We start from the raw sequence: 22,058 nt of genomic DNA, 5'->3' as shown, positions 1-22,058 counted from the left end.
CGTGAGGGAAAATACAGGATCCATAGAAGATTGGAATATTCGTTGATGCAATTGCGATACATTTGAAAGAAAATGATTGAAATCAATTAAGATCCGAGTGTGTGCTATGCTTAATAAAATCTTTGTGCAACCTGCTGAGCTTACCTCTTCACTTGTTTCCCAATGTTGATTTGAGTGAAGTAGAGGTTTGAATTAAGAGATACATGCATGTTTGAATGACTACTTAACCAATTCGGAAAGTCATCTTTCCCTCTATATGGGGAAGATTTGTACTGGAAATAACCAATTCATAACATTTTCTTCTTCCTCCATTTATTTCTAAAAGCATTACAAACTCTGAAAACTAATTTCTGCAGTATAGATTGTAGAAAACCCTGAGGATCCTTGTCTACCTCTTTAATGCGGACTTCACTATATCCACAAGGCATATATATATGCGGTTCCCCCTTTGCTCAACTTTTATCTCAAAAATAACATATCATACGTACATTGCATCAAATTATCTTTCATCCTTCTCCTAGCTACTACACACTATATATTCAACAATTTAGAGAGAACTTCTGATACAGAAGTAATCAACGTTTGTGTAAAATGATATGAGCACCAAACTGTGGCCGAATGGTTAGACGTGAAGAAGGAGCATGAGTATAGGAGGGAGAAAGCTCAAATGTAAAGTGTTGCAGAATCAACGATAAGGCCAATTTTGCTTCCACCATTGCAAAGTTTTGCCCGATACAAATCCGTGGACCGCCTCCAAAGGGGAAGTACGTAAATTTGTTCTTTGTTGCCTTCAAAACGCCTTCTGAAAACCTTTCCGGCTTAAACTCCTGTGCATCATCACCCCACAATTGTTTGTCATGGTGAACTAGGAGTGTGGGTAAGGCAACTTCCACTCCAGCTGGTAAAGAATAGTTTGCAAGTTGTGTTTTCGTGCTAGTGATTCGAGTAATCAGAGCAAATGCTGGGTATAATCGAAGAACTTCATGCAGAATCATGGTCACCTGGGAAAGCATGCATTAGATATACAACCAAGTTTTAAATCTGTAGCATAGGGTAAGCAATAGAATACACCAGTGTAGGCGATAATTTAGTGCATTGGACGGTTGGATTTGCATGGCTGGATTTTGTCAATCCAGTTTTAGCCGGTGTTTAGCATTTCTATACACTGTTATTGTACAAAAACCCAAACAATAGATTGATATATAGATATCCGAACTTGTATGGGGACTATTTTTTGTCATGTAGATTGTGAGTCAAAGACAATTCAGCTAAAAGAAGATGTGTGATCATCAGTTCATTTCTTAAACCCATGTCATCTTTTAACTCAACTGTTTTGCACTCAACACAATCACTTAGTAAAAGCAATCTCTCAAATGTTTTTCTCAATGGAAACCACTTACAACTTTTAGGTGTATTAGCCCATCAAAGTCTGGCTTGTTGCTTCCAAAGACCTCTAAAACCTCTTCTCTTGCATGATCTTGCCAGTTCTGATATTGACCTAGCAAAACCATTGACCAAACTAGCAACCCTGAAGTGGTCTCCTGCCCTGCAAGGTAAAACAGCTTGCACTCCTCGATCACATCATGCATACTCATTCCAACTTTTTTGTTGCTGCCATGTTCCTTGGTTTCCTTCAAGTTGGATTCCATAAGCACACCCAATAAGTCATCTTTTGTTGCTTCACCTGCCTTAATCGCCTCTTCTCTTTTGTTTATAATACCCATAAGTAACGCTCTTATCTCTCTGTCAATTCCTTTCATCTTCTTGTTCGTCTTGGTTGGTAGAAACCTGCATGCACAAAACCTTAATTATTCCAATCGTTCTGTGAAGATATATGAAGAAGACAATGTGCGCTTGTTTTCATGCATTAATGTGTTTTTTTGTCCTTGCATGTTTGTAATATGAAGATTACGTGCTTTTACGAACCCTCTCCATTTTCTTCAAAATCAAGTTGAGCTTCCAATCTATTAGCATTATGATCTAGTAATATTATTATGTATTTTCAAATAGGAAGTCTTATATATGTTCACATGAATGACGAGTTTGATATCCGTCCCCAACCCCACTGTTGTTGTATTGAAAGATGAGCTTCCTTTAAACACGAAAAATTATAATTTTAGCATGCATTGATAGAATGGTTTTGGCTGCCTTGAAGCACTTGGTTTTCGTCTTCAGGTTTTCCTTCAAAACTTTGTAAAATTGTCACAAAAATATTTTTCGTAATATGCTTTCGTTTGTTGAATGAGTGCGATCTTTACTGTGGTTAATGAACATAATTTAATTATAAATAACTGGACTAACTAGTTGCTAGCCTATTATTTGGCAGGATGATATATATTTACAACCTGAAGAGTGAAAGAGAATATGATTTACCTCCATCCTGGAATGTAAACACTTTGCACAACTTTTGTTACAAGTTGTACTTGCTCTTTCAAAAGTTGAAATATTCTTCTTCCTTCTTTATAGCTACTTCCGAATGCTGTTCGAGAAATCACATCGGCCGTCAAATTTTGAAAATAAGGCCAAACATCCAACTCACATGAACTCTCTTTCAACTCCAAGCTCTCCCATTCCACAATCATCTCACTACAACTTTCGTAAAATGCCAGTAACATTCGCTATAGAAAACAAGGAAAAATAAGAAAGAAAACATAAATTATATCAACATTAATTATATAGGCAACATAATACGCATGCTAATTAAATTAGGTTTTACAAGAAATTTTGAATGAATATTGGCAAGAGTGTGCATAATACCTTTAGCTTCTCTAAATGGAATACTGGGTTGATAATTCTTCGGTGTTTTGCCCATTTCTCACCTTCATAGAGTGCAATACCTGTTGCTAGTAACTTGACAAGTGGGTTTGGTTCTGGCTGCGGAAACTCCCCCATTTTTGTTAAGATGTATTTCAAATCTTCTGGATTAGTGATGATCACCCTTGGGATGGTGCCCATCCAAACAAAAGAATTCTTACCTGCATTTTTGGTCTTCAAAGAAAATAGAGGTTCAACTTAGTTATAGTCAAATTATTTTTACGTATCATACCATAACCAGACATATATGTCTAAGTGCACAGCTTGTTTAGTAACAGTGCACTTACTACTCATAGAGGTTTGATTAGTTTGATTTAGCAGCGCCGGTTTTTATTTTCTTGGAGTAGATTGTTAATTCAAATTTTATGAACTATCATTGTAAATTTCATATCAAATATTTAACCACATCTATATTTTTATAAATTGCATCTATTCATCGGCTCATGAGTTTTAACTTGAGACTTTCTTAATGACTCTGAAGACTTGAGTGTCACTCTTATTTATAAGTCGTGGACAATGTCTTATCACATTTATGTTGTCAGAGAATCTAAATTGCAAATCTAGATAACATTTATAATTTGGTAGAACACATAAGAAAGTATGAATTACTAACATATTTACTAACTTGAAATGAGAGGAAAAAAAGAACGAAAATGAGAACTAGTATTGTTAAAGGTTTCAAAGTGATAACACTTGTTCGGATTCCATGTGTTAATTAACGCAAGAAAGTGAAAAATCAGAATGATTCAATTCTTATTTCTTATAAATAAATATTATATTCAAGTAAACGTGCAAAAACAATATACTTAACATACCGTAAGTGTTTACTAATCGGTGATGGAAGGTATAAATTATTTGGATCCAATATATTTTTAATGAATGTTCTGCTACAATTGCAGCAGAACTTATATACAAGATTATTACAGACGCATGCAATAAACAAAGGACAGAAAGTGGCATCCATGCTGTCCTTGTTGAAGCAGTCAGCAACCACATGCAGTGGCCTTGCTGTCCACGTTAATAGTGCATCCACACATGCTAACCTAGCTGTGAAGGAATGATCATATTCCTTCTGTCCATATTCCTTCTGTCCAGCATGTGAGTAGAGCACCTTTAACACTCCCCCTCAAGTTGGAGTGTGGATATCAATAACACCCAACTTGCCAAGATGTGAATGGAAGGTAGGTGCTCTCAGTGGCTTTGTAAACATGTCTGCTATTTGACGTCCCGTCTGCACATGAGACGTCTCGATCTCTCCCCTCTGAATCCTTTCACGGACAGTATGACAATCCAGCTCTATGTGTTTGGTTCGTTCATGATACACAGGGTTCGCTGCAATATGTAGAGCAGCTTGATTGTCACAAAACAACCTTGCCGGCTCAGGATGATTTACACGCAAATCATTCAACAAATTCCTCAGCCAAGTAAGCTCACAAGTGGTTGCAGCCATGGAGCGATACTCGGCTTCTGCTGAAGATCTTGCCACCGTGACTTGCTTTTTACTTTTCCACGATACAAGTGATTTACCAAGGAAGATGCAAAAACCTGTCACTGATCGTCGTGTGATCGGACATCTAGCCCAATCCGCATCACAGTAGCCAATCAAATTAAGTTGGTTCTCCGTAGGAAATAGTAACCCTTGTCCTGGTGCTTCTTTCAGATATTGGAGGAGACGATATGCTGCTTTAAGGTGATGGAGTGTTGGTTCTTGCATGAACTGACTGAGATTATTCACTGCATACGTAATATATGGCCTGGTGATGGTAAGGTATATTAATTTTCCAACTAAACGTCGATATCGAGTCGGATCCTTGAGGGCATCACCACCTGTTGTTGTCAACACTAAATCGGGTTCCATAGGTACCTTGGCAGGTTTTACGCCAAGCAAGCCAGCTTCCTCCAATATGTCCAGAGTATACTTTCGTTCGCAAATGGAGATCCCAGCTTTGGACCGTGCAACTTCGACACCCAGAAAATATTTTAATGGTCCGAGGTCTTTAATTCGAAAACATCCACTAAGAAATTGCTTGAGTTGACTGATGGCTTCCTCATTATTTCCTGCAATGATCATGTCGTCAACGTAGAGCAATACTACAGTAATGGAGTGTCCACAAACTTTAGTGAATAATGAGTAGTCTGCATGAGACTGTTGAAAGCCAACTTCTTGAATGGTTGATGAAAAACGTTGGAACCAGCTGCGAGATGCCTGCTTGAGTCCGTATAATGACTTGTGAAGTCGACAAACCATAGTTTCCCTCTGTCGACGATAACCAGGAGGTGGTAACATATATACTTCCTCATGGAGTGCACCGTGAAGGAAAGCGTTTTGGACATCCATTTGGTGAAGAGACCAGCTGCGAACAGCAGCAATGGTCAAGAGACAGCGGACAGTAATGAGCTTAGCAACGGGGGCGAACGTCTCTTTGTAATCAATACCTTCACGCTGCGTGAACCCTTTGGCGACAAGGCGAGCCTTGTAGCGTTCGATGGTACCGTCAGAATGATACTTGATTTTGAAGACCCATTTACATCCAATGGGGCGTTGGTGAAGGGGTAAAGGAACCAAAGTCCAGGTGTGATTGGCTTCAAGTGCTTCAAGCTCAGAATGCATAGCTGCAAGCCAGTGAGGGTCATGGCGTGCCTGCTCATAGGAGGCTGGTTCAACTAAGTGAGAGACATTGTGAACCAATGAACGATGAGCATGAGAGAGTCGAGCATAAGAAACATACCTGTGAAGAGGATATCGTGTGCCGGACATGGTGGAAGAGATGGCGCTGGACTGAAGCAAAGCAGCATGATGGGTCTGATAGTCACGAAGGTGGGCAGGGGGTTGTTTAATGCGTGCGGATCGACGAAGGGGAATTAGGGGCAGCGAAGGAGACGATGGTGCAGGAGGTGGCGAGGTAGGAGTGTCTAGGGTTGGAAGAAGTATGTTAGGAGTAGGGTCGTCAGGAAGGGAGGGAGCAGATGAGGCAGGGAGATCAATAGTGGGAATGAGGTCTGAAGGTGCAAGAGTAGGGTCGTCATGGGGAACAGGTAAGACCGGGGTAGTGTGGGCAGGTTCTGGTGGTAAGTTAGCAAGAGGGAAAAGATGTTCATGGAAGATGATATCTCGAGAGGTAAAGATGCGCTTGCTATCAAGGTCGTAAACGCGATAGCCCTTCTGACCAAGGGGATATCCCAGGAAAATGCAGCGACGAGCACGAGCATCAAATTTGTGTGAGGGAGTGAGGTTGGTAGCATAGCATAAACACCCAAAAACTCGGAGATGAGTGTAGACAGGTAGTGTCCCATGCAAAAGTTTATAGGGAGATTCATGGGAAAGCAGAGGTGTTGGGAGGCGGTTGATAAGGTAACAGGCAGTTTGTACACTCTCCCCCCAGAATTTTAAGGGTAGGTTAGCTTGGAATCGTAAGGCTCGGGCAACAGTTAAAAGGTGACGGTGTTTGCGTTCAACGACTCTGTTCTGTTGAGGGGTGTGAGCACAGGTGTGTTGAAAAAGAGTGCCATGAGTATCTAAGAAAGATCGTAGAGATATGAATTCCCCCCCCATTGTCTGCACGAAGAATTTTAATGTCACGGTTAAACTGTGTTTTCACCCAAGAAAAGAACGAGTGGATTATGGTTTGTGTGTCAGATTTAAATCGCATGAGATGAACCCATGTGAATCGAGTGAAGTCGTCTACAATGGTGAGGAAGTAACGTGCTCCAGAAGGTGTATGTGTTTGGTGCGGCCCCCAAATATCACAGTGGATCAAATCAAAAGGTGCAATTGATTTTATTGAACTGGAAACAAATGATGAACGAGTTTACTTTGCTAAGGGACAAATATCACAAACATGTGTAGAATGAAAAATAATTTCTGGAATGGTCTGGGATAAAGATTGAAGAGGAGCCGAGGATGGGTGCCCAAGACGTTGGTGCCACAGTGTCGAGGTATGGTTGACATGGTTGGCGAGATGAGGGTTTTGTGTTGGAGTGAGGTAGTAGAGGCCATTAAACTGCTTGCCCAGGCCAATCATCTTCTTCGTAGCCATGTCCTGCACAACACAAAAACCCGGGTAGAAAATCACAATACATTTCAATGCCCAAGTTAATTTACTCACAGACAATAGGTTCACACGAAATTGTGGTACGTGCAAAACTCTATGAAGGGTGATCTTGGGTGACAGTTTAATAGACCCAATGGATTCAATCGCAGCCTGTCCACCATTTGGTAACCCAACAAAATCATGTTGGGGTCTAGTGGGATTATGGATGGGTGATAAGTGAGAAATATGATCTGTGGCTCCGCTATCTACGATCCAACAGGTTGTTGAATGCGGAGAATGTTGTGTAGAGTTGCAGTTGGACGCATAGATACCTGTTGCATATGCAAGCGGCAGATTGGTACCATTCTTATTGCGAAGGAGGGCCATGAGTTGATGATATTCCTCGGTTGTGAACGTTGGTTGATTGCTGGAGATGGGTACTTTGGTTGCGTCAATCTGAGCAGTTGGCAATGGGAGCGTTTCAACATTGTTGGAGGCTGGTGGTGTACGCCTATTTCTGGGCTGCACATTCTTTCCGTGCCATTTGTGTCCTTCAGGGAAGCCAATAAGAAAAAAACAACGTTCAACTGGATGTCCTCCATCACAGTAGCTGCATTTGAAAGTCTTCCGGGAACTAGGGTTGTGGATGCCATAGCCTCCTTTTGGTGCTGTTGAACGACTGGATTGCATTGTATGGGCAGTGGGTTCACGACGATTCACCACATCCAATTGGCGTTCGTGTTGGAGAACCAATCCATGGACTCGTCGTGTATCCAGGAGTAGGCTCATCATCAATATAGAGCCTCGTATGGTGGAGTAGTTCTCGTTCAGTCCCATTAAGAACTGCATGACTCTCTCTTTTTCTTCCCTGTTTGCATGCGCCTTGGATCCTTCGCATTCACAAGCAATGGGCTCATGGTATGATGCTAATTCATCCCAAAGAGCTTTTAATTTTGTGTAATAATCTGAAACAGATAGCTGTCCTTGTCGGTGTTCGACAATCTCTTGTCGGATTTGATAGATCCTGGAATCGTTGCCTTGCGAGAATCGATCCTCAAGATCCCTCCATGCTGCTGTCGCAGTTTTGCAGTAGAGTATACTGTGAGCAATGTTGCCTTGTACAGATTGCCAAATCCAAGATAAGACCATGTCGTTGCATCTCTGCCAAATTGAATATTTAGCATCAGTGGTTGCAGGGTTCTTGATTGAACCATCAACAAACCCTAGTTTATTTTTGGCGCTGAGAGCAATTCGCATGGAGCGGCTCCATTGTCCATAGTTGTGTCCATCGAGAAGTTGTGAGACTAAAACAAGACTTGGTGAGTCTGAATGATGTAGAATGAGAGGATCAGATACATGAGGTATCATCTGGTCGCCCATGGTGGCTGGGTTTGATGAAGAGAAACTGGTTGTGTTTGTGGCGGAAGCAAAAAATGAGCCTTCCAGAGTCACCAAGATCGGTGCTCTGATACCATATAAATTATTTGGATCCAATATATTTTTAATGAATGTTCTGCTACAATTGCAGCAGAACTTATATACAAGATTATTACAGACGCATGCAATAAACAAAGGACAGAAAGTGGCATCCATGCTGTCCTTGTTGAAGCAGTCAGCAACCACATGCAATGGCCTTGCTGTCCACGTTAATAGTGCATCCACACATGCTAACCTAGCTATGAAGGAATGATCATATTCCTTCTGTCCATATTCCTTCTGTCCAGCGTGTGAGTAGAGCACCTTTAACAGAAGGGGATGACTCGTGGGGCTATGTCATGGGAGAGGCTCATGGGTTTAGAATAAGCTTGTTCTGTCGTCATGGAGATTTCTTTCATGTCTCCGGACATAAACCTGTATGAGTTTCCAGCAATGCCTTGCTGCCTCAGGTATCGTTCTAGCTTCTTTGGCCTCAGCCACAACCAGTTCACCACCTTCCATGCCCATGTAATTACGATTATGCCCACCAAAACGACACCAACAGCCACTGATACTTCCATTAATTTGTGTTAGAGAGAGAGAGAGAGAGAGAGGAAGGAGGGTTTTCAGGTTTCAACTGAAACAAGGAAAATTAATTTGTGTGTGTATATATATATACAAATTTGTTTTTAGCCTGTGATACAAATCAAACATGTTGCCGGCCGCCAGATGTTTGTGTTTGTGTTCCAATTGAAGAGTACTTAAAGCATGACTAAAGAAAATGTGACCACACAATAAATAAAAGAGTGACATAAGAGGTGACGTTTTTATGAAAGCATTTGAGAAAGTAAGTGATCACGACGTTGATCTAAATCATAGTACAATTACACGTTGTTGAAGATAGTCGATCGATGCAGTGCATGTTCTAGATAGTCGATCGATTCATAAGTCAAGAATGATTCAATCATTTGACATCGCACATCATTTAATTTAACGTAATTAACCTACTTATGTTATAATAGGGCATTATAATTATTCATTCTGATCAGTGACCTCCAACATTAAAGAAATTCAAACTTAATATGAGCAGTTTGAGAATACACATGGTCAAAACCAGCACCATTCAATCAAAATGAAACGTTCAAACTTCAAAGCAGCTAAAATCAAAGTGAAATTCTGACCGGAGTACTTGTATCCCATGGTTGGAATCTCTACACCAAATGCAAGCAAAAACGTTTCAGATGCAAATGACAAGATAAACTTGATGTTGAGAACTCTGTCTTTTGACCTCCCGCGGTCAGCGCATGCCATTTATTTCATTCACGCAAGGAACTCCTAATTCATAAAGTTCACGACCCGTTCACAAATGGAGGGCGAGTGAAGATAACATTCGCTGCTCTAAATCTCTGATACGATAAAAAAAGTTAAGGTTTCACCATAAAACTAATTGATAATATGAAGAGTAGCTCAATCATATTCATAAGCTCATGCAAAGTCTCTTCTTTTGTCATTGTAGAACTCATTCTCAACCGTAGTCATGAGCATCATTGTATCTTCCGATCAATAATTTGGATGGAGGACATAAAGGGGTTCCTTACTTAATTATATAGAACTACATATACATACATACGTATGCATGTATATATGTATTTCCATCATACAAATTTCATAATTAAACCGTTAAAATTTCTTACTTTTAATTTGAAGATTGTTCTTAAAAACAAAGAAATAAATATATTAGAAATACACACAGGGTTGTTTTAGATTCTTCGTTCTTGGGCTGCAAGTTCAGATGGGCTTCCTGTTAAAACAGAACTTTGAGTTGTTATCAAAGCAAAAGCCCTGCTTTGCGCTTGCTTACCGAAGAAAAACAATGAAAATTGGAGAAAGCAGAAAGAGCATGCGGCAACGTTTCTGAAGAGGCAGGCATTTTGTTCGTACCAGTTAAGATTCTCTCATTTCTCTCCTTCCCTCCGCCGCTCCCTCCTCCATCTCCGTCACCAAACGCTCGCTTTCTCCCTCGCTCTCTCTCTGTCAAACTAGTAAGATTCCATTTCTATGTTTCCTTTTTCATTTGGTCTGCATTTCGATGCTTATAATTTTATGTTTGAAATTTCGATGTGAATTTTTTACTTGTTTCTGACACGCTATGCCTAACGCGTAATGGGTTTCTTTCCCAATTTCAATTTATTGATATCTGCTATGTATTTGGTGAATTATACATCTCTGCTACGCATTTCTACAAACACATAGAGAGCAACATACTTCTGAGATAACTTAGAGATTTTTTTTTGTTTTTTGATCGAAATATAAGCTGAATTATGTGTTTTTACTGATTGGGTTGGGATCAGCTGAATTGTGACCACTTGTTATAGGCTTGGATCAGCTGCTGTCTGGTCCATAACAGCTTCCGCAGTCTATCGCGATGGATCAAGCATATTAGTTTTTGTGAGGAATAGTTGCTAAGCTTGTTGCCTCTTCAGTTACTGAGCTTCAAATGGTTTGATAATGTTGAGATTTGATGCCAACGCCGAAATTTGGCATTTCCAGTTCTTGTACTAGATTATCTGATCAGCAGTGAGTTTTTTGGTATCCAGTATTTGTTAATGCTAAAGCAGTGTAATTGGGTTTGGCAGCAAGCTATGGGAGGCAGAGGAGTTATCGGAGATCGATGGTCCATGAGGATTCTCTGGGCGTGTGCAATCGGCAGTGCTGTCAGTATGAGCTCTTGACTTCTCCATATTTTGATTCTTGATTCAAATAGCATACTTGATTTCCAAGTCTTCATAACGAAAATGTTTGTTCTACTTTTAGTTTTACAATACTTTCGGTTTACAATCTGCCACACGAATAGTATTTATGCCGCGCATAACACAAATATAGGGGTGTTCAAAAATTCAAAATTCAAGCCAAACCAACCGGTTAACCAATTTAATTGTTTTCTTTCCTCAATTGGATTGGATGAGAAATATGAAACCCAATTATAACATAAATTCATAAATTAGGTAAAGTACCGTCTCAGTTGATCGGGGTTTCAAACTGGTAAAACCCCCAACTAGTACTATGGATAACACCGCGTTTCATGTAATTGTCTGTTCTGTACATTTGTCTTTGTTCCAATTTCTTGGAACCTCCTTATTTTTCTGACGAGGATTGTTACTTCTTTTTAGGCCTATATATGGTTGCTGTGGACAGACAACTAAAGAACAGGGAACGAGCACTGGCTGAAGAGTTGAAAGCCATGGAGGCAGAATCAGGCAGTGGTGAGGTTGTTTGACTGTTGATAAATTATAGGCAATGACTAGCTTAGAGCTTTCCAGATATCCCTGAGTTCGCATCTTTGTCATTTTGGCCATTGTGAGGATTAAGTAAAATGTTGTCCGCTGACCAGAATTTCCCGATTCTGGTTTTTGGAGGATGATAATGTATAAGTGGTTGCAGAGACTGTTCTCTGCACAGGAATCTATGTTCGAGAATGACGATGTTTTGGTGACTGGTGTCCAGTCTCTGATTGTCCAGACTATTAATATGGAGTTGTTAATTTGTTTTAGCCACTTCAAACCCGTGATTTGAACCGATCATTGTTTAAATCCTCGCTCAACCATCGGTCGTGCAAAAAATTCACCAAAATAAAGAAACACACCCGACGCATGTTCGTCAGTTCTAGTTCTATTGTGTGATGATGTGATCAATGAAATGAGGTGGCCCGGCAGGGAATCTGAAAACAAGTTCCATTGTGGTAATACTCTGCTCACAAAAGCTTCATGACTCCACAGAGTTCTAAAACAACTGGCAATCCTCGGAGAAGCGCTTTTGGTGCTTTTCTAGTTTCCATCGTTCACAAGCACTTTTCCCTGCAGAGCCCAAGCTCGCTATATATATGTAGCCATATAACCATGCAAAGCAAAGCAAACGGAAGGAAAAAGATGGCTTCCTGCAGCATTGCGTTGTTGGCACTTGTCTGCTTGTTCAGCTTGAGCAACGCCCATAGGGTCCTCAAAGTCAAGAACCCAAGTGGGCATGAAATGAAAATGAGAATGGAAAAGCCCATGGGCCAAGGCATTGGCATTGGCATTGGAATTGGTGAAGGCAGTGATGGCGAAGGATTTGGAGAGGGCTAGGGTGTTGGCAGAGGCTCTAGCAGTGGTGTAGGCAGTGCCGCAGTGATAGTGAAGGGTTTGGAGAGGGCTATGGCAAAGGCATTGGTGAAGGCGGTGATAGGAAAGGATTCGGAGAGGGTTACGGCAAGGGCATTGATGATGGCAAATGGATTGGAGAGGGCAATGGCAAAGGCATTGGTGAAGGCAGCAATGGGAAAGGATTCAGAGAGGGCTATGGGCAAAGGCATTGGTGATGGCAATGACGGTGAAGGGATTGGAGAGCGTTATGGTGTTGGCAGAGGCTCTGGCAAAGGTGATGGGTATGGAAAAGGCATTGGTGAAGGTGGTGGAAGAGGCACTGGCACTGGTATTGGCATTGGGTGAAGTTCCACAGATGGTGGATATGGAGAAGCCGATAAGGTAGAGGAGTTGGTATTGGAACTTGGCATGGTGGATATGAGACTGAACACGGTCCATGGAGAGGAAGACCTGGGTATGGACACAGCGCTGATAGCTGGTTAGGGTCCGGTTTTGGCATCGGCATAGGGTCTGGTAATGGAAGCAATTGCGGTGGGGGCTGTTACGTTCCTCTCCCGGGTTGCGGTTGTAGTTACGCAAGTGAGCCAGACCCGGATCGCTCAATTGATTGGTACCAAGTTTGCAAAGCATGCAGTTTCCCGGGTGCGCCGGGCCATGGCTGCCCAGATAGCTCCCTTGATTGGTACCATATCTGCCACAGTTAATGGTGTCCTCCTCGGAGCAGGCCAGGGTGGACAAGGAGAACCAATGCCACCAGATTCATCAACCAACACAGCAAATGCTGCAAAGCTTCAAAACTGGATAACTTCATGAAGTCTGCAAAATAAAAGCTTCAGAAAATTGATACTCATAGGGACCATACACATACTATTCTAATGAAATCTCAGCTCACTCATGTTTTGCTTGATTGAATTTACAACATACAATCACAGACGACGCGTATAAGACGAGGATATTTGATCAAACCGGGCAAGAACTTGACCCAGTGGTACATCCATCACCTTGATAACACCAGTAAGATGCCTCATTGTCAAGTTACATTTGATTCTTTGAGCACACCCCTAATTTTTGTAAAAATATTACTGCCTAATTAAACAACTAGCCCACATCATTGATCATTAGCCAGTGATATATACTGATTTCATATATGTAGCTATTACATCAAATGTTTACATTCTAACTACTGCAATATCGTGTCATGCGTTGTTACATCCTGCGAGTATAGTATGACCTCAAGTAATTTTCGTACTGCATATGGAGGGAAGCAAAATCTGCACAATTTCCTTTTCTAATACTTTCTTATTCAATCGGATCCCAAATTCTTAGTCATGCGATTTTTTCATCACCATCTTGTCGATCAATGCCTCATTCCCTTCTAGCTGGCAGTGAAGCGGATCTTGGAATACCTTCTGTTTGAATAGTCAATGTAACTGATTGAGAAGAAACAGAAGCCGATGGTCGAAGAAGGGGTGTACCTGGCCTACTTGAGGTTTGGTTACCAACTGGGCAAGGACTGGACACAGAACTAGAAACCGGTTGCAACTCAATTCCATTATGCGTATTAGCATCATCTGCAGGGTAATCGATCATTTGATGATCATCTTCCTCAAGTGAAGCTACTGTGCTTGTTTCTGTGCGTATGGTTGAATCATCGGTGTATATGCCTAGCCTTCTTTTCCTCCTAGCTGCCTTTCCCCATCCATGAATTGTTTCTCTTATCCGTTGTGGGATTATTGCCGCCTTATAATTCGTTCCCATCTGAAGATAAACGTAAAATACAAGTACATAAGTCGGAGTTTCAGTGGATGGCATATATGCATTGTAAGTATATCTGGCTGTACCTGAGTAACCAAGGCATACAGTGGCAAGGTGCTGTAGCTGCACAGGAACTGCCCGGCAAACCTATAAGATAATTACATTAATAAACGGCCCGTGATTGAGAACATACATTATATGGTAGGTTGACGAAACCAATCAAATCGGTTGCATACCCTAAAATCAGCCTTATATACACGAGCCAATGCCTTCGGATAAAGCAAGAATTATACCCAAATTGCCACTGTAATCAAATAACCAAGAAATTTAGTGGCCCTAAACGACTGAACAAGTTGTTTTCAACTTGCAACACTCCACAAAGAGTACAAATTTAGTCATGGAAAAGGAATTACCCAAAACCAAAAGAATGAAGCCAATTCAAATGCGTTCTGCAAAATGGGAACAGACAGGAACAGAGAAAAAAAAACACGTTTTATAATTGTGATTTGTGAGTACAAGTCGCCAAAGAACGTAATGATACAATAATAAAAGAAACGCAAGGCATTGCGATAACCATTGTAAACCTGGAATAAACAAAAATGGATCAAGGACAACAAAAGTTCGGGCTTCTTGAACCAGAAAAGATCATCCCGAGGCCTCAGCTTTGCTCCTCCATGGGATCCAGTTATACCAGCATTCTCCAATGCTAGGGTTGCAATAATATGCTGCAGCTTCATTCCCACAAGAAGAACTAGCTGCATAGGAAGTTAGGAACTCAAAATAAAAATCACATTACACGAGGAGCACACGACTAACATTTGAGAAACAGGTTTATTGTCAGGAAATTCACTACTGCTATAGCCCCACCATGTGGATATAATATCTCAAGTTGTGATGTGTTCTTTCGTGTTCAATGGCCAGTTGATAGGTCCCAAGTTCAAATTCCCTCCCCCATAGTTCATAACTGATTAAAAGGAAGAGGTGATGTGTACTTCTACAAACGTCTGTTTTCCGATTCCAATTTTTGGAAGCTTCTTAGAGATCATCAATTTTAGCATATAGGTGACAACCCAAAACTGAAAAGGAGATGAGTAAACTTTGTACTTACCGTAATTGGAATGATTGCAATCCAGAAATAAAGATTAGACCCTGTCATAGGTCACAGAAAAAAGTCACATTTTAAAGCTTTCAAGACCGATCATCACTATGAGTTTATGATCCCCCAACTGGCAGTTAGAGTAACAAAGTAACGAAACACGCAAGCTACAGTTATTACTGAAGGTGAATACAGATAAAAGTCCTTTTGAGAGCAAATATCCAAATTTAAAAAATAAAAAAAAATATAAAAAACACTGTTTTGTAGCATATTCATGCTTATAACTACCAATTCCCTGCATTTCATATTCCATTGTACGGATACCTTTTACATTAAACAGCATGAAGGCAACAACAAATCCCCAGAGTGTGGCACTGCAAAAGATTTGAGAAAAAGCATTTAGATGTTTGTTCTCTGTGGAATTCAACTATCCAAACCGTAAGCAGTACTAACATCCAATAACAGAAGTTAGTAATCAGCAGAATTTAAATTAGGTAAAATTTTGACTTGAACGCTTCTTGTTAATATTATTGTTATTATTCCAAATTTCTCTTCTTGTTGCACCTGACCAAACACAGTTATCCAACTCCAAACCCAAAAAGATTCATAACACAACGGCACAATGAAGGCTGACGGAGAGTTTGAAAGTTTTGGAAGTATTCAGATCACACCGAACTAGAGTCTTTCCCATAAAGAAGTAGCAATCAGAACGGAGAACACTTGTGCAAATATACTGTCAACTAACATTTCTTCTCACAACCTAAAGTATCAAAGGTTGTTTCTAACTGATTTATTCAACACTCTGCGATGAATGAGAAGGAAAGCAGAGCCTTGAACTATATGGCTACAACCTTTTTTAGGAGTTTTGGGGCTGCTAAAATTAGCAGTTGTTATAGAAAATCAACGACCCCCATAATCCATTTAAATTAACGCTTTTGGAAAACTTATACTCTTTCTTTCTGTTCAAAAATGAAGGCATGTAGTCTGGTTCAAACAGTGGACCATCCTTGGAGCATGTATGGAAAAACCATTAAGCTACAAGAGAGACAACACCACCGCATATGTCAAACACTGGATAAGGAATTTCCGCAAATATTTGCGCAAACAAATATTATTATCCCATTTGCAAGAGAAACAACACCACCACATTTGAACAATACTAAGAATAAGTAGTTGCAATCATTGCTAACAATTATTCATAACAGAGGAAACTTATAACTTACCTCACACCAACAATCCTTTGGAATTCCTCTTCCATAGACCGAATCATATAGCTGTGAAAATCATACTTTGGTGAAAGGTTGTGGTTCTGACATGAGTGAGAGAAAGAAAGAGTAAAAATTCATTGAACAGTAGTTAAAATCGGCATTCCTAAGTTCCTAACATATTAACAGGCATGCAGAAAGGTACTAACGATATTAGATTACCTAACATACATATAATAAGGAAACAACAGCAAATAGTAACCAATTTTAGGGTATTCTACGCACAACATTCAAATAATTTCTACCAAAAAATAAAAGATCGCCGATGTTAGAATCTTTTAGACACCATGGGTCTAGGCACATGTCATGGATTTGATACAAAAGAACGCCATATTCCTTTATATTGTAAGAACATTCTTGAATCCCTCAAAAAAAAACATTTTCGAAAAAGTTGTTCACTCAGTTGACGTTATGAGTTTGTAGTATCATTGTTTGTTGATTGTTATAAAACATGCAGAAGCTCAGTTACTAGGCATAGCAATGCAAGTTCATATTAGCAGTAAGTTTGAGGTGTATAGTGAAAACCAACCATATCATTAAGGGCTAACAGCGAATATTATAGTGAACAAAATACAAATAAAAGAAAAACAAAATGTTGAAGACTCATTATACAATTCTGACAAATGAAAATACTAGATACCGTGATGAAGCCCATGCGGAGTGTTAAATAGTCAGCACGAACCACTGAATTCCCAAATTGCCGGAAGAAACATCTCTGTACAACAAAACATTCAACTATTAATAAACCTTGAATTAAAGCAGCTGCTTTCTAATACCAAGAAACACAAAGAAACCTAAATAATAATCATATAAAAGGAAGAAAGCAGCCATCGGTTTTCATTTTTCTTCTCTTGGTTTTGTGAAAGAGGGCACACAAATATAGCAATTTCAGGGAAACCAAATGCGGGCGTGTTATGCTTATCAAACATTAAAAGGTTTCATCAATAAGAAATTAATTAAGGATGCAAAATATAAAAAAAAAAATGGAGGTACCTATGTATTTAAGTAAGAAAAGAGAGTTGCACCTACCACCCAGATAAAAAAGTTATTCCTGACAACAGGAGTTGATGGATTTACAAAGCTAGACTGCCTTCGCATTGTCATCTGCCGTGTGATCTCTGCTACATAGTATATCTACAGTCATCTCATAGGGAATTTGAAAATCTACACCACGGTTCATAAAAGTTCAAGCACCCAAACACTCTGTCTCTGTCTCTCTCTCTCTCTCAATAAGGGGACCAATAAGCTGATCTGTATAAAATTCTACTAACGCAATGTCACAGCTTACCAGTCAATGAATCATGTCGGTCCATGTGAGCCTCCTCCTCCCATACTCTCCAGCTGTGAATCTGGTCACATTAACCGTAATCCATGACAAAAATAGTATTTCATTATATTATCATCTTGAGTTTCAGCAAATACCCACTATCATCAAGTCATCATGCATAGAACACATTAGTGCACCAGAGAGAAGTAACAACTGAAGACTGATAAAATCCCCTTAAACCAGATAGATATTCAAGAAGGTATGCAAAAGGTTGATGTAGATGTCCATGTGTGTTCATAATATAGATAAACACAACGCCTGACATACGACACTGCAGATTCACGGCTCAGTTCGTGCTTAATGATGCTGTTAAATAAAAAGCTAACCACATTGAAAAAAGAATGCGAGCCTTTTCTCAAGGTAATAGTAGTCATAACTGATAGAGTGACATCAATTAAAAGCATATTGACACCAAAGTTCTTATTGCTGATTTGTTCAGTAGAAACGTTCTTACTGAGGGGAACTAGACACTTTCACCTTTTATGTTTACTTGATTTCATAAATTGGTCACCAAAAAATATGCAATCTACTTTAGATAGCTTATCAGTAGTAACTACAGCATCCACTATCCAGAAGAAAAACAGTTTAACAATAATGGCAGGTTTGAGGTTTCACCACTGTACCTAATATGGTCTGGGTGGAAAAGACGAAGAAGAAGTAGAAAAATGAAGAAAATTCTAACCTTCACTATTGCCAGCAACATCGTTAAGCAGCTGTAGGATATATGTGTTATTGCCATGACAAAGATGAAGCGATGCAACTGCTCAAGGCCTTGATATGAAACAAATGGCTCATAACCCTGTTCAAACAAACAAATTTCCATTTTAACCAAGATTGTCCAGTAAGGCATAAATTATAGTTTGTGGAAAATAAGACAGGAAGAAGTCCAAACTAATTTCCTTCAGCATTTCAATCATATTCAACGATTTCCAAGAACCAAGTGAATATAGTACACCAGAAAAAAGAACTCATACATGAAGAAAAATGTATTTAGAAATTTAGAACAGAACTTTAGTTAACTGTTATACACGGATAAGTAACGCACCTCTTTGCAGGAATTACGATTCAACTCATTTAACACTCTTCTGAATGAGTGAGGCAGAACAGTAAACATCCACAGCTTACGTTTATTTTCAGTTTCTTCAGTAATCTCAGACCTAGAGCATGGAGAAAAACTGCTATTGTAGAACTTTGATGGAATGCAAATATTGGCTATCATGCTTGAGGTAGCCGTCAAAAGGAGAGAGATAAACCCAAGTAACATCAACTCTGGAGGCAGCAGGACAAAACATGAAAGTTTATAAGTGAGAAGTGTGATATGGAATTATTTTGTTAAATGTCTAGCCAGAAACACATCAAAAAGAATTTCTCAGATCATTGAGGAGGTTGAAACTGTGTTTAGGTCATATACCTTCTTTCATTTTCTCCACAGCTTCAAGCAAGGGCTTACGATTAGTTTTCCGCAACCACTGAAACCGACAGAACATACACACACACACACACACACACACAACAATTATATGTAAATGCTGTTCAAAATACGAACTGTCAAGTACAACATTTCATGCGTTTTAAGTTTGATTCGTAAATCAAGACAGAATACGAAATTTTATGTCAACTAAGCTTCCTAATTCCACTCAAATATCCAATGGCTTAAGAAACAATAAAGAAAAACGAAGTTCATGAAAACTGGTAGAGTATCACTTACATGGCTTAACCTATGGATTCCGCGCTCGACAAGCAGAGAAACAGCCACAAAAATTGTCAACACAGTAGCAACAGACCATGTTGGAGTCAAGGCCAACGATCGCATTTCTTGTTGGTCTTCCGCCATTCTGAATTATTCTTCTAATCAACCACTATGTAAACCATTTCGAATGCACCCAGAAATGTAACTATTTCGAACCAAGATTACACACAATAGCACACCAAAAACTACTCCAACCACATCATCCTACATACTATGAACAGAAAAGGGTCGGTAAAAACCCCTTTCAATTTTCCAGAAATGGAGAAAATACCAACTTGAATAATCAATACAAGATGAACTGATTAAGTAAACCTGAGAATAGCCAACTGGTTGCTTCTCAGTCCATTCCAAGTACCTCTTTGTTGCTAGTTTTACTCTTCAACTTGCAATCTCATTTTCCACCCACCAACAGAGAAAAACCCAGAAAATGCACCAAAAAAGGAACAATCCAGAAAATGCACCAAAAAAGGAACAATCTTTCCTTCCTTTTTTCTGCAAATTACCAACTCTCTGTAAACTCTTGTGAGTTGTGACCAAAAACGCAACCTTCCTCCAACCCTTCTGGCCTTTATCCTTCCTGGTAAATATTCAGGATCAGAAGGCCCAAAAGAAGACAACTTTTTTCTTACCACATTCAGCCTGGATCTCAATCAACACCCATAACAGGGCAGATTCAAGGGATCATACAAAACCCAAAACTCACTGCTGATTGAAAGTTGCAAAACCCAAAATCTAATCCCTTTCTCGGTGGTTTCCTCGTGAAAAATATGATTTTTATTGGGTTAAAAAAAGATACAAAAAATGCGGGATCAAAAATGGCGAAAAGAGAGTAACTTTCTGCTTTTTCTCCTTTTTTGGGTTTTTTTATGCTCTGATGGGCAACAACACCTTGTCTGAATCAAAAACAAAAAATGCCTGGACCTTCACCAGAAAAGATCTCACTCCCCACCCTCTTGTGTGTTTCTTTCTCTTGTCCTTTTATGGAGCAAAAGCATTTGAAGTTGGAAAAAGTGTTTTGTGTATTGACATCTCTGTCCTGGCAACTGTGTCATTAACTGATGTTACATGTCCATATTATTTGTAATGTTAAGTATTGAAGAGGATTGAAATGGTATTTCATGTGGTTAGGTTGACTGCGATGTAGTTTTCCAACCGCTGTTGGCAGATTTTGCTTTTGTTGACAGCTACTACTACTAGAAGCTCTTTTGCTACCCCCGCCAATTGTATTTAAGTGGGGTGAGTTGGGTCCGGCTACAATGTTATGTACTATTTAGTAACATGACTTTCATGTCAAATTTAATTGTATTAATTTTTTTCAAGATTTAATTGGTAATTTTTCAGACCACCCACTTCACTTCAATGATACGTAGCGTGAAAGAAAATTGTGCATTTTCTTTATTTTTGTAAATAAAGCTTTCTTGATTTTTTTTTTTCCATTGTTCCTAGCTATTTTGAACTCTCAACTTCTTTTAGAATGGGGAGAGGAAATTTTTGATCTTTTGATAAGCAAAGGCAAAATGATATTTGTAGTAATATATTAATTTTAACACTTTCGTCTTCTCTTTCTGCACTCCTCAACTTATTTTGATCTCTTAATTTTTCTAATTTACTTCTCACCTTATTTTGATCTCTTCATTTTTCTAATTTATTCAATTTGAAAACCAGAAAATATGTATTTTAAGTGTCAAAATCGCTTTACAATAATGTTTGGAGTTGTGATCATAAGTGGAAGGAAACTACATGGGGAATATCTAAAATGGTATAACTAGAGAGTATCTCCAACAACCTAGCTAAATGAAGCTTTATGGCTACTTTAATAAGAAAAGTGCAAAAAAGAAACCTCCAACAGGCTAGCTAAATGTCTAGCTATCTTAACATTTTGTACAGTAATTACCAAAATTTAGTCAGAATGAGAGAGAAAGTTAAATTTTATGTAGACATTAAAAACTATAGATTGCATTGTTTGTCGGCTTTAAGAGAAGAAAAAGGATTTGGGTTGTTTTTTTTAGTACATCGATATTTTTACATTAAAATGAGGGAAGTTCGGCTAAGCCAACAATGGGCAACCTAATTTGATATCGAATTGGTCATTCACGAGATTTGAACCTAAGACCTCTCATTTCCACTAAATCGTAGTACTGAGTGGCAACTTAGGTTGTTAAGTTTAAGAAAAAAAAAAAATATTAAAATATTTTAACTTAAGCTAAAATAGCTACTATTGTTGAAAGTGGCGGGTAGCCAAATTAACATTTAGGTCATTTGGCTTGCTACATAACAAAAATTTGACTAGTATTGTCGAAGATGTTCTAAGTAACTAGCCTTCATGCACGCGCTTATGTGCATGCAAAAGACATTTTTTGAACCATAGTGTTCTACAATGGACTTACATGTTTTATATTAAAGAAAAATTATACAAAAAGAATTAATTATGCGTGCAAAAGATATTTTTTTAACCATGGCGTGCT

The 22,058-nt window shown here is 39.2% G+C and overlaps 2 protein-coding genes, 1 long non-coding RNA gene and 2 pseudogenes across 5 annotated transcripts; 2 read left to right on the top strand and 3 right to left on the bottom strand.

The window, feature by feature from the left end:
* Window positions 1-286: 286 nt before the first annotated feature.
* On the bottom strand, window positions 287-8,842 carry LOC126615677 (cytochrome P450 72A397-like). Its single transcript, XM_050283547.1, has 6 exons — window positions 8,599-8,842; window positions 3,630-3,659; window positions 2,758-2,975; window positions 2,374-2,618; window positions 1,401-1,788; window positions 287-1,001 (listed from the first exon to the last, which is right to left on the bottom strand). Exons 1-6 carry the CDS (start codon window positions 8,840-8,842, stop codon window positions 576-578), a joined length of 1,551 nt encoding a protein of 516 aa, XP_050139504.1. The 3' UTR covers window positions 287-575.
* On the bottom strand, window positions 3,675-8,595 carry LOC126615678 (uncharacterized). The gene is made up of 2 exons (XR_007620880.1): window positions 8,518-8,595; window positions 3,675-3,857 (listed from the first exon to the last, which is right to left on the bottom strand). It is a non-coding gene; the product is annotated as an uncharacterized LOC126615678 (long non-coding RNA).
* Window positions 8,843-10,038: 1,196 nt separating the features above from the next.
* On the top strand, window positions 10,039-11,772 carry LOC126615911 (uncharacterized; annotated as a pseudogene).
* Window positions 11,770-13,566, top strand: LOC126615909 (putative glycine-rich cell wall structural protein 1; annotated as a pseudogene).
* LOC126615908 (MLO-like protein 11) lies at window positions 13,356-20,557 on the bottom strand. 3 transcript variants are annotated; one of them, XM_050283834.1, is made up of 16 exons: window positions 19,906-20,557; window positions 19,552-19,804; window positions 19,255-19,312; window positions 18,889-19,112; window positions 18,526-18,642; window positions 17,805-17,865; window positions 17,546-17,634; window positions 17,157-17,231; window positions 16,475-16,560; window positions 15,576-15,625; window positions 15,264-15,304; window positions 14,740-14,910; window positions 14,569-14,604; window positions 14,392-14,459; window positions 14,242-14,302; window positions 13,356-14,158 (listed from the first exon to the last, which is right to left on the bottom strand). In XM_050283834.1, exons 2-16 carry the CDS (start codon window positions 19,675-19,677, stop codon window positions 13,766-13,768), a joined length of 1,656 nt encoding a protein of 551 aa, XP_050139791.1. In that variant the 5' UTR covers window positions 19,678-19,804; window positions 19,906-20,557; the 3' UTR covers window positions 13,356-13,765. The 3 variants fall into 3 exon arrangements, with proteins under 3 accessions (XP_050139791.1, XP_050139792.1, XP_050139790.1); XM_050283835.1 differs by having other exon boundaries at window positions 19,949-20,557; XM_050283833.1 differs by having other exon boundaries at window positions 19,552-20,557.
* Between the last annotated feature and the right edge of the window lie 1,501 nt (window positions 20,558-22,058).

This window comes from Malus sylvestris, chromosome 3 (assembly GCF_916048215.2).
Source record: "Malus sylvestris chromosome 3, drMalSylv7.2, whole genome shotgun sequence".
Classification (NCBI taxonomy): Eukaryota; Viridiplantae; Streptophyta; class Magnoliopsida; order Rosales; family Rosaceae; genus Malus; species Malus sylvestris.
The sequence above is the reverse complement of the archived record's forward strand: the minus strand, read 5'-3'. Positions and strand labels throughout refer to the sequence as shown.